Below are 13,452 nucleotides of genomic sequence, written 5' to 3'. Positions count from 1 at the left end.
CACTTTAAAACTTTACTGGTTTCCTGATATTATACACTTGCTGTTCAAATCCTGAAGTCAGAATGAAACAGGGAAAGTAGTTATCCCTAGAATGGTACAATAAGAAGAGTTACAGCTGCCTGCAGCTGGATATACCTACAGTAGACGGGATGACATTTACAGGTCAAACAACAGTTGCTAGGGAACACATTAAACATCTCAGAAGTTATGCTTGTCTTTTCTTATTTTACATGTCATCTCTTGTGTAATCAAAAAATCTTTATTAGATTCAGTTTATTAACTGACTTAAGTAAGAACTTGCAGATAGAAATGAATCTTTTTTAAATTTATTCGTGAGGTAAATGAAGTAAAGCTGAGGAATATGTACACTGTTATATAAAATTATACAAGATGATGTTATAAATAACAAGTAACATAAAAATATTAGCTGTAATATATAGTCATGTTGGTACTTGGTGCAAGAAAACTGATTTAAAAACAGGCAATCCACATTGAGGTTGGAGTAGCATTCTTGCACACAAGCAAATATGGTTACTATGTCTTGTTTTTCTGGATAGCCAAATTAATTTGCACTGGATTTTAGTGTGGATATCCAAGCCTACATGCCTGTTGTGTTTCCTTTTCTTTGTAGGTTGCAAATACTTTTCTAGGCCTAACAAAGAGCATGCTCCTGGAACTGGGAGGGTTTATGGTGCAGTTTGTCCCATGTCTCATTTTTCTTTTATGTCATTTGTCTAATTATTAAAGGCAAAACTCCATTTTGAAAGCCATAAGTAGGAAAACACAGGCAAATGTAATAGAGCTGAAACCATTTTACCATTTGGAGTGTAATGGGTTACCTTGAGAGGTATAACAGATGAGGTTATTAGCAGGTTTTTTTATCAGGTTGCGTGTTTGACAGTATTTACTACAGGTCCAACACTTGAACTGTATGTTTTTTCTAATTGATAAATTTTGGTAATGTCTTCTCACCCCTTCTCATTGATTGCATATGTCTGAATCAGCATCTTATTTAACTCCTACTAAAGACATTCGACTTTTCATGTAAATTGTACTGTTTTTTACTGTTTTATTTAGAAAGGGAAGCACTTAGACCAACTAAGGACATATTATTAATCACTGACAAGTAAAAATTGTTTCCACAAAAAGTCAAAAACTGGTGACTAGATCTGTTCAGCAAAACTGCTCTGGAGCTACAATAACTTATATCCCTTACTGATATGAATCTGTGTTTTATCTTCATTAGAAAAGCACTGCTAATCTATTTAAACAATTTTAAAATGCTTTCCATTTTAACAGGAAAAGTGAACAATATGAAAGTGGCAATTTCAACTGAAATTATCTCCATGTATACAGATAAACACCGAGGCAAGATTAGGTGTGCACAGAGTGATCATGAGTAGATATCTTTTTAAAAAGAGACGTGAAACTGTAAGAGCGTGATTTTGTAAGAGACCTACTAGTATATTTTTGTGATCTACCACTAAAAAATCTTAAAGTATTACAGGACTTGTTGAAACTTCCACTGATTGATTGCTAACTCATCTCAGGTGTGTTCCTACTATTAAGGCTTTTATGAAATTTCAAGCAGTGATAAGTAGTATGTTTTCAAGGTACTCCTCCTCAGTTTTACTTCCATAAAATGGTACTAGCTTTGGTGTGGTTATGTACCACGGAAACAAAGTAGAATTTAACTCTCAAGCTAGACGTATATACTTAAAGGCTATAGGAACTTATTTCACATTCAAGCTCAAACTTAATCCACCAAGGCATCAAGTGTTCTTCATTCCTTTTAACCTTAGCAAGAATAGAAGGTGCCTGGAACTTCACTGCCAAGTGGAAAGCTAGTGCCATAGTGTAAAATCCTTTCATTTAAAGAGCTATTAGCTTGCAAAGGAAATGTAGACATACATGAATAACAGCCAATAGGAATGTCTTTAACATACATAAGGACCTCTAGGTCCAATATATCCATTTTCGCCTGGAAATCCTGGGTCTCCTCTTGAGCCATTGCAGCCATCTACACCACGTTTGCCCCTGGGTCCTTCACTTCCTGGTAATCCCTGAAAGACAGTTTACTTTTTATTAGAGGCATGCCACGATACACAGAAAATTAGTTTTTAAATTAACAAAACAATTCAGGAACAACTATCACAGAACTGAAACAGAGGACATCTCACAGTGGTCCCAGCTTCATCCTCTTTACACTAGAAATGTTTTCTATTGTGATCTCTCTCTATATATATGTTTTTTGTGTGATAAGAAGTGAAGAATCCCCACCTTTTTAACATGTTGTCCTTTGATGCATCACAAATATGACAGGGACAGCACTGGGTAGAGGGCCAGACTGAGCTCTCATTTGAATCAATAACTAATGTGCTATTTTCTCAGGGAAAGCAGACTCCAGCTCTCTAAACTATAATCTTTCTTGTGGCTGTAAAGAAAAGTCATCTTGTCTAGGAACACATGATGTAATTTTACTATTTCTGAAGGGCATACACAAAGGTCATCTGAAACAGCCTCATATTTTTTAATTGATAGGATAAAATGATGAAAAAGAAGACACAGCTTAACTCAAGCATAATCACAGAGAATGACTGTATACTCCAGAATTGAGGAAGTAATTTTCCAGCATAGCAAGACTTAACCAATGTAAAGATAAAGTTTAGTTCTACTTCAAGTTAGATGGTAGGCAATAAAAGCAGTGAGTATTTTTTGGTTCTGAAAAATAATCAGGAAAGTATCCTGGCCAGTTGCCTGAAATGTTCTTGCCAATTTTACTTTCTTCTTACCTTTAAGGCACTTCAACCCAATTTGTGGACACTTTTTCTGATTAACATTTTTCATCAAAAAGTTATACATTTCTTGGGAGTGATAGATTTTGGCCCCATGAACTCTACATTATACAGACATTCCGGTAATAGTCCCATTGTCAAGTTTGGACAGCTGACAAGCAGATGCTAAGACACCCACTCAGTTTCTAGTTTTGTTTTCACTTTCAAAATTCAACATTTTAACTTTGTTTGATCCATATGAAACCAATAACAGAATAAGAATTTAGTTATAATAAACATTTTTCAAAATACTACATCTAAGAGATACTATTTGTCTTTTACCAGACCCATTTCCACAGTGAAAACCACATTCAGAAAAATGTATCATCAAATGCTTATATATTTAGGACTCACTTTACTTCTTCAGTCTCTATTCAGGTAAAATTCAGTGATTGATTTTTTGATTGATTGATTGATTTATTTCCCTGCCAAAGGACTATGGGAAAAAAAAAAGTTTGAACAGAAAACAATACACAATTTGAGATAACTTTCAGAGATGTAAATAATGCAGCATGCAGGCTATAGCATATTACAGAGCCTAAGAAAATAAACTCACTGTTTTTAATCCTAACACATGCTGGGTGGACTTGGGTTAGTCTCTATCTTCACTGCCCCTCTCCCCCATGAAAATGATTTACTTACCTCACTGAGATTTTGTGGAATTTGATATAAGTAGTAAACACAGTTGATGTTGTCCTGGCTACTTAACATTTTTGCAACATATGTAATTCTGAGGTAGTACAATAAGAATGGATGGATATAAAACCAAACGATTTATTAAGTGTATTATTCTATCAGAAGACTTGCTTTGACTTTATAGAAACTGTGATTTTATAAAGCAATATTCATTCAATACGTACAGGAACACCATCTAGACCAGGAAATCCTGGAACTCCAGTTGGGCCCTGAAAACAGGTGACATGAAAAAAACAAAGTTGCTGAGGTCATTAACTCTTTAGAAGATCTAAATAAATAAATATTATATAGTGAGAAACAAGAAATGCTTGTTTGAAATATGAATCAAAGCCTTAATTATTATCAGAAATAAATATCCGACAAAAGGCTTAGTATCAGACTAGCCAATAGGTACTCATGTAACAGGACAAATGTCAATTTCTCATATTCGTTCTTTTTCCAACAACTATAAATGTACAAAGAAGTGAAAGTTGACTATAACTTACAACATTATTCTGTACTTAATTTCATGACCTGCTCCTGTTTTGATAATACCTGTAGCACAATTTCTATTTACAGGGCTTATATCTCACCTGTTAGACACTTGCCTTAGTGATTTTAGTCATCCACTGAGATGTGAAATTAGACCATTAAAATTAATATAAAGTACCAAGAGCTAAGTACAGGGATTGCACAGCTATGAACGATATAGACCTGAACTGCAGTTTATACTCCGTAAATGGCAGTAAAATTATATTTAGTGTACAGTGCTTTTAAAACCACCTTGCTCCTCCCTCCAGCTCCACATTCCTCCCCCAGTCCTCTGAGGTTAAGGAGGATGACGTGATATATACTATCAGAAACTTAATCTTTTTCATTTATTTTTTTCTTCTGAGAATTCTAAGTTCTCGATCCAAAGGGAAAAATAATCCCTGAAATACTTTTTCCAAAGAAAGCTGTAATTGATTTCAGTGAGAATTTTGGGTGAGCAAGAGGATAGTTTGGCAAATGCTTTCTAATCATTCAGGTTCTGTTTTACTTGCTAGCATTTAACAATATATACTGTATACATCCAAAAGAGCTGTCTATGGTGTTTCCTACCTTATCACCTTTTTCTCCAGCTGGCCCAGGCTGCCCATTCTCACCTCTCTGTCCTTTTTCCCCTGGCAGACCGGCTGGTCCTGTAGATCCCAAGGATCCAATTGGACCTTGAGCTCCCAACTCACCAGGCTGACCCTGAAAAGAGTCCAAATAAGCCAGTGAATAATACTGTAAACCTCACAATAGGCAGCATTTTGGACATGACTGTATGGATAAAACAAGGCTTACAATGTTATGATTCAAAACAGCTTACAGTACAGGCAGCAGATCTGTTACATGCATTAGATGCTATAGGAACAGAACTTTCAAATTTAACAATTTGGTCAAGGTGATAATTTCTTTTCATCTTCATCAGGTCTCCAGCACCACCTCTCCAAGATATCTGGGATAAATTGCAAGTCCTCCTGGGTCTACCAATGTAAGTAACTCCTTCTGCAAGAATAAGACTCTACTGAGCATCATATTTTTGCCACCAGAGAAGTGTTGGCTCATTTTAGACAAAAGGGCTTTGTAGACATTAGAACAAATCAAGAGTTCCCTCTCTCTTTCAAGCCACGTTATATACTCATTGAGTTTTTCTAGCTCACATATCTTCCATCATCACTCTCAGATTTTCACGCCTTATATAATAGGTGTGAAGTTTCCTGTAGGACAAAATGATAGTTATTAGCGAATACATTTACAGAAAATACAAATTTGAACAGATTGAGTTAAAAATGTTTAGGAGGCTGCAGAATGTCATTTATTTATACACAGCTCTAAATTCAATATCTGTACCTGCAGTATCATACAGATCACCTCTATGGATTTCTATGAAGTTTTCCAAGGTAATCCATATTTTCAAGTAAAAACACTCCCCATTACAAAACAACTGGATTTCTTAGTCTATAGCGTTGGTATGGAGTTGTTTTGGTTTTTGTTCTGTGCTGCTAAACAACTATTAAATCACAGACTCAGTGCTAAGTAAAATAAGCTTTCTAGTCAAACATTTCACATATGAGCTGTCTGTACTTTCACCCTACAAAGCCTACATAACGCTCTTCGTTATTCATATTTTTATCATAACATTATTCATATTTTTCATTATATATCATCGTAATGGTCTTGCTATAAGTTTTTTTAAGAGTGCTTTGCTTTATTTTCAGAGTTAGTCTATCAATTATACCACATTATTTAAAAAGAGAGCAAAATGGATCCCCATGCTTTCCAGAAAAAAAAAAAAAGGCTATGGCTCTAAGACCACTTGAGGGCAGTAAAGGATATTTCAGTACAATCTCCATTCACAGAAACGACAAGTCATACATTCATTTCTATGAATGGATTCAGGAAAAACAAAAGGACAGAAACCAAAGGTGGCTGTAGACATGTATGTTAGCTCCAGGCATCAAATTATATTGAAGTGATAGAACCAAATTCCATTCTGCTGAGCGTAGACTGAATCTGTCTGAACAAAATCTTTTCTCGCAAATTGCAAGCAGGGCCTTAAACCATTTTTTTTCTCTAAACCTCTGGGCACTAAAACTATGAACAAGAATTTAGTCCAGAGGCTAGGAAAAGAAGTCCAACAAGGATAGTGGAGGACTACCTGAAGAAGTATCCTTGTATACCTTGTGTTCCGTTTGTCATTACTGGCACCCCTCACTTAAACCGTGATTTTGTTTCCAGTGAAGTCACTTGCAAAAATTCCAGGGCAGAATCAGCATTTTGTCCTCAGCAACAGTTGTTATAATTTTTTGATAGCATAATTTGAAGTATAAAATATTATGGAAATTAAGAGCTACAAGTATTAAAATCTGCTGATTCTACATTTTTGTTAACAATGAATGGATAGTAAGGACTCTGGGTATTATTTGAATATTTGCTTGTATGGGCAATTGCAGACAGTCTGTTGGCAGTGCCTTGCACATTCTGTGTTCTAAAACTGAATTTATTCATTGAAGTACCTTTTAAAGCAGCTATGACAGACTCTTAATACTTGATAAAAAAGACTGGACAACCATTTTAATTATAGCACAATTCTGAGTATTAGAAAAATAAAATGAATGAGACTAATAAAATAGTAAATACAATTATTCGAACTATTCACTCTACTGGAATCAAGACTTTTTCTTAGTATACTAAACTAGCTTTTACCATGCAAGATATAACATTCATCATCAGGAAAAAAAAAGGACAAGGTATTTCTCACTAATGTTCCAATGCCTTGGTGCTAACAATGCATTTTGTTGACAACGTATTTCTGCAGCAACTTCAGTATTTTTAATTAATGTGTACACTCTGCAGCCAATAGTTGAGAAATTTTTCAGATAATCATATATCCTTTGGACAGTTGAAGAAACATGATTTTCAGAGTACTCAGAAAAAAGGTGAGAAACCTTATGATGGTAATTAACCACCATAAGCAATAAACACTTCCAGGATATATGGTCCTTTAGGCTGACAAAAATGCCTTCTCTAGTTGCTAAGCTATGAATTTAATTGACTCCATGGTTTATGTCTTCAGCATGAGGTAGTGAAGTCATAAAACACAGCCACTGAATCCAGAATTCACAATAGGTTTGACAGCTGATACAACTTTAGCATGCCATGTGAAGCTGGTGGATTGTCTCTCTTTCTTTCAGCTCAAAGACTGATAATGACTGGGAGCTTTGTTAAGACCAAACTGATACCATGTCATAACATCTATTATCACATCTATTATTTGTGCCCATCCAATGTGACTACCACAGCATTACAGTCTCAGGACAGCTGTACAAATAAAGAGGATGAAGGTAGTCATGCTCATGTGGAAATGACAAATTAGCTCAGTTAAAATGGACAGAATATTATGTCTTCTCTGCCATTTGATGCCAATAAATTCATTTAGATCCTCACTGCCTTGTTAATTGTCTAGCTCAGGAACTGCCCATGTCAAGACTATGGTCTGTCATTTTAGCATGTCCTGGACTTGACCTGCAGTAAGAAACTGACTTTTGACAAAACAAGACCGTATCTTTTAAAATTAAGTATGCTTCCTGTGACTAAGACTCAAAATATTTCACAATCATGCAGCAAGGCATTTAATACTGGGTAGAAAAAAGAATGGCCAGGATTATTTGGAATTACTTTTTTTTGGTAGCCTGAGACACTGAAGAGCACCTGATTTTTAGATTGCCCTGAGTACTATCTGCATGAAAATCAGACATTTTAGGGGAGTCTTCCCTGGCAAAGCAAACAAACAACAGTTCAAGCTATCAGAGTGAATTCTATGTTTCACTTCTCATTATCAATAAAGTTAAAAGAAGTCCAGTTATTGCCTTCAATTAGAATAGTATCTATGTTACATGCTATATGGATGAATCAATGATACGGGAAATGGATTTACCTTCTATTCCCATAAACAAAAGCAAAACTTCTCAGCAACTGCACAGAATCAGACTGTAGGCAAATACTATAGTGCTCCTTTTCATTCTACACTAGACTCTGGCATGTAAACAGTCTTTTTCATTTTACCAGTGGCAGGATGGAGAAAGGGAGGGAAGTAAGAGTAGTCTGGAGGCGACAGAGAGTGCGCACAAAGGCATTTGCAGACAGATGTTTTCTTTTGTAATTTGCTTTGTGAGGTGGAAGTATCTGCTGCTACTCTAAGCTCCACTCTTGTCCTCTCCCCTTTTGGAAGAACAGGTCTTTTACACAGCCAAGCCACAGCTTCCAGGACTTGTAGGTGTGTCCATTCTGGGAGGTTTCCACTCCTCCACTCTAACTGTGTAGGACTGGAACCAAACTCTTTTTCACTCGTAGTCAAGGCTTCGGAATCAACCTTCTAAATATTAACATTATCGAGATGAGATACAGATGGGAAAATACATGACTAAGTGACTTTAAATCCTCCCTCTTTTCATTATTAGAGCAATTTTTTTTTGAGGATCAAACAAATACATGGGATGTACTTTATTGTCAATTTGTTCAGAAACAACAGGTCACATAGCGCCTTTTAAGTATTAGGTAACTTCTTTTTATAGTCAGATTTTGAGCTGATTAAATGCAATAGTAACCCTTAATGTTTGACTTGTCTCAGCATCTAGATTGTGCTACAACCTTCTAGGAAATTCTGTGCTCTTTTAGCATATTTTGTAATGATACAATATGCTAGAGAACATAGTACCTGATGATGCAGCTTAACCATGGTATTTTAGTGAATCACAACAAATCACAGTGAAGAGCTGAAAACATTTTTCACAATTTTGTTTTGTTTTGTTTTGTTTTTAACACTGAACAACCATGAAAAGAAGAGGCATCCAATAAGCCAGCGGGTGTCACTATTGTGTCAAAGAAGTACTGCAGCAGAACGATCTTGGCACAGACACTCTAAGAAAGACAATGGTTGAAAGCAGAGAGCTGCAAATAGAGTGTCTTGGACCACAAATGACTAACATCAGATGAGCTAATAAAATAAAATAAACTTTTGCTCTGATTCCATCTCTTGAAGTGTTCAAGTCCAGGTTGCCTGGGGCTTTGAGCAATCTGATCTACTGGAAGATATTTCTGCCCATGTCAGGGGTGTTGGAACTAGATGGTCTTTAAGTCCCTTTTTACTCAAATCATTCTTTGACTTTATGATCCATTTTATTGAAACAAGTCACTCATTGGTGATAGTTGGTTGATTCAAATCTATGAAGAGGAATGATTTTGTAGAGTTTTGTAATCCCTCAAATTCTGTTGCCCAATGTGGAAAAGGTTACCAATCTGAAGCAACTAAGAAAAACACTATTAATAGTATAGTGGGACAGGAGAACCAAAATTACTAAGGAAAGAAAATATTCAAGGACAAAAGAAAAGATAACTTATTAAATTCAAAACTCTTGAAAAATTTGGAAACACATCTAATATGAAAATTGCTAATTTACAGATGCTGTTGTTGGACACTCTGTATGAAGAACAGTCTCAAAGAGACCTTACAGTGAGGAGAACAGAGTGATCCTGTTCTTATTCCACATTCTGGTAAGTAGATTCCATTCTCTATCAGTTCAAATCCTAATTTCTGAAACCAGAGAACTGCTTTCTGCTTTGCTCAGCTACAAAAAAAAAAAAAAAAAAAAAAAAGTCTGCTTCAGATATAGGTCTGGGTACTCCTTTCTCTAGGTCTGTTGTTCTATGGTTCTCAGCTAATTTAAGTGAAATACAACAGAAATGCTACAGAAATGTATAACTCATGTCAGGAGTCTTATATTTTAAAGAAATTAAATTGTATTTTAGCTAACATACTGAGAAAAACGATCAACAAGTACAAGGCAAAAAGTGGAACAGATCTGTTTTTTTTCAAATGCTAGTGTGTATCTCTGATAAAGGATTCAGCTAAGCACATGCATTTTGAGATCAAATATATGGATTTTGCATATTTTACAAGTGCCGGATATTCCACGTGAATGACAGACTGCAATTCGTTTGTGTTATTTATGTTCAGTATTTCAACACCATATTGGCAGGCAAAAAAGTGTGGTTTAATAATGCTTCTTAGGCACAAAAAATGACAATTTCATGTTTCTCAGTTAGTAAATCTTTACACTGTGCTGTAAATTGGACTCGGTTAACCCACAGAATCCACTAGGGAGACATGATAACCCACAGGATCTATTGGAAAGATGTGATGAGAACAGCAATACCGGAAGACAGACCTACCACAGTGTTAAATTTCACCATTAGTATCCCACTGTCCAACTCATTTAGTATCACTCACAAATGCTTATTCCTTACACCTCATATGCAAGACGTCCCTCTTAGATACCTCTTTGCTATGTTACCTCCTCACTAGTATGAAAATAGGCCACTCGCTTCATCTGCAAAAGAACGAACATTGGTCGTGCTGAGTTATACTTGTTATTCACTTTGCTCCAGGCATTTCACATGATCTCATAGAAGCTTGATCAGGTTGGGTCATGAATAGACGCTTGCTTTCTAAATCTACTTAACTCTATAAACAAAGCCAAAGGAATTGAATGGGATCAAACTCTGGGGTCGGCACAGGACAGGTTTACAATCGGTCAGTGCTAACTGCAAACATTTTTTTAATTATCTGTTAAATACTGTTAGAGCAGCCAGCATTTTTTAGGCCTCTGATTCAACACTTCAAAAATTATTAAGGGTATAACTTCCCATGTTAGAGAAAGAGGGGAAAATGGAGGAAAGATTTCACTATCTCTTTGACATATCATATGGAAGAATAAAGAGGAAGATAAACTAAACCAATTAGAGGCTGTTTGCCTCTAATTACATGGACTGCTACTGCCTCCTTAAAATCTATGCATCTCGACTAGGAGAGAAGAGGCAAAAGAAAGTCTCAGTTGATCAGGGCTGGCACCAAAAATCATGAAGAACACTTACTGAACATCCCCAGCTCTCTCAGCCTTTCTTCATAGGAGAGGTGCTCCTCCTCTAAGGATAAGGATAAGTCTTAGACTACCATGTTCAACTGAAGATAATGAAGAGAATGCCATACATCTGAATCCCCATGGCAAAAGAATTCAAAAACAAACAACAGGGGAAAAAAAGTTGGTGTGGGCTACATATACCAATGTAATTCAATTACATACACTGTTGTAGCTCACTCAGATGCTGCCTTTCTCTTTCAGTCTTTGCAAAAGCGCCCCATATTGCAGTTGCCTGAACATAGCTGGTTGCTCTAAGTCTGGCTTTCCAGCTGGTCTGGATGGGATTACTGTCCCATTGCCCAGCAAGTACATGAATTTTCTAGTCTTTTTGTGCCTTCAGCAAATGTTTGCTGAGGGGGCTAGCTTATCCTTATTTTTGACATCTAGCCTATTCTAAATAGCAAAAAAGGAAAAAAAAATGAAGCACTAAGCAACAAAATGTACACTGTTGCTCATATCTCCACTCCTTTACAAAGGAAGTTTATTTAATAAACTGCACACTTCTGAAATTTTAGGCTTTGATACTGTAGAATTCCAGTCTTTCAATGTTCATCTATTTCTTGCACTTTGAAGACCAGATTGAGGAAGATGCAAACCTCTGATGAACCAGCCTGGGAGCAGAATTCAGACTGGAAAGAAGATAAAGCTTGATGTTTTGCATTCTAGGAAGCTAACAACAAGATAAGTAAGTATTTTGTTTTGTAATAAGTAGTCTCCACAAAAGCTAGGAAAGCAAAATTAGTGTGTCAGAGTGTAAAGGCAGAACACAGCAGAGAATCAACAGGATTGCAGGCTTAAAAAAAGATTAAGTAATACTATATAGAATAATTCAACACCATACATTAGAAAACATTTGCAACAATCTATCTGAATGATGTTTATTTAAACTGTATTTAATACAATGGCTGTTCAGAACTTTAACTCCTTGTGGATTGATGACTAGTAATAATTGCATGGCATATAAATTCCTGTTGCATTGGAGAGATTGTACTTGTTAGTGTGCATATGTATTTCAGAGCTGTTTCAGAGAAGGGTAAATTCTCAATTTACATTAGCATAATGATAATTGAATTTATTTTGAAATGTTTATTTTCATACTACACTTCTGTTAGGCACTTAGGTCTAGACCTTGTAAGTATTTAGAAAACTAATTGCAAATCCATGAGTCATGGTTCGGTTTACCTGTGGAGGGGGCGACAGCTGAAGAAAGAACCTTACTGACTGCAGTGAGTATTGATTACTGACTGATTACAGGCATGTAATTCAGAACTTCCAGACTACTGAGAGAGAACCAGATTCAGGGGGAAATTTCATCATCCTTTCTTTTTCTTCTTGTTTCACACTCAGTTGTTTTTAAATGGTACTTCAGATCACATTTTTGGTATCCAAATCAGTCTATTCTGTAGCACCATGAGACACTGCAATGCTGCTAGTCAAAATACTCTTCCTGGGATGCCAATTTGTTAACAGTGTTACAGAGATAGACACATCCTAGGCCCCTATTATGAAAATCCTACAGTATGGGGGAATCTTGTATAGACGTAATCCTGGAGGATTAGGATAGGATCCAAGGACACCAGGACAGTGATCATGACACAGCAAAGCATGCCGATGACTGCAGAAGCACAGGAAGGGAAAGGTGTGCCTTGCTTTTGTGGCCACTCAGGTTGTACAGAAATAAACAGGGCATGCAGCTCTTCCAAAAACTGATCCACTATGCCCCAAACTTTATGTTTTAAGCCCAAAACTTTAACATTAGCGCTTTGAAAGAAAATTGTTTCAATCACTGACAGTTTTTCAGTTGTTTGGTCATCAGGGAACAAGAAACACCTAAGCTCCCACGAAACTAGTAAATGGCATAGACATTCTCTTTTAAATAACTTCTTAGGAGAAAACAAGCATAGATTTCTAAACTTAATATATTATATGATTAGGCTTTGTCTAACTTCCAAATTGATCTCAAAGAATACTTACCAAAAAAAATGGCACCAGGATTATTAGAAACATAATTTACAAGCAAACCTGCTCACAATCTTAACTTCCTTCAATGATAGGTGTACTTCATACCAGCGACAGAATTATGCTAGCTTGCTGTATTCAGACTTGTTTATGCTCACAAGCCATACTGATTTTAAAGAATAGCAATGTGCACAAAATGAACAGTATTTGCAACAGCAATTATCAGTAGTTCTGCTTATCACTTACTCTTGATCCTTTTTCTGGAAAGCACCGACAAACTGAACAATCCTGTCCCCCACATGGGTCAATATATGCGTATCCTCCCTAAAAATTGACAGGTTATGAATTTAATAACACACAATAGACAGCAAACAGTTTATCATATGTCATGGCACTATTACTATTATTATTAAATTCTCTTTTTTTTCTGAAAGGGTACAATAGGAAGAAATTGCTGTTTAAGCAAACTTATCCAG

At 36.0% G+C, this 13,452-nt stretch overlaps 1 protein-coding gene across 1 annotated transcript in view; it reads right to left on the bottom strand.

The window, feature by feature from the left end:
- The window catches only part of COL4A4 (collagen type IV alpha 4 chain), a 62,707-nt gene that overhangs the window by 44,975 nt on the left and 4,280 nt on the right, over positions 1–13,452 (bottom strand). The window contains exons 3-6 of the mRNA XM_035544727.1: positions 13,223–13,300; positions 4,611–4,745; positions 3,695–3,739; positions 1,947–2,063 (exon numbers count right to left, since the gene is read on the bottom strand). Of these exons, the coding sequence (XP_035400620.1) occupies positions 1,947–2,063; positions 3,695–3,739; positions 4,611–4,745; positions 13,223–13,300 (375 nt within the window). The remainder of the gene's footprint in view (positions 1–1,946; positions 2,064–3,694; positions 3,740–4,610; positions 4,746–13,222; positions 13,301–13,452) is intronic.

The sequence above is a fragment of the Cygnus atratus genome, chromosome 9 (genome assembly GCF_013377495.2).
Source record: "Cygnus atratus isolate AKBS03 ecotype Queensland, Australia chromosome 9, CAtr_DNAZoo_HiC_assembly, whole genome shotgun sequence".
Classification (NCBI taxonomy): Eukaryota; Metazoa; Chordata; class Aves; order Anseriformes; family Anatidae; genus Cygnus; species Cygnus atratus.
The sequence above is the reverse complement of the archived record's forward strand: the minus strand, read 5'-3'. Positions and strand labels throughout refer to the sequence as shown.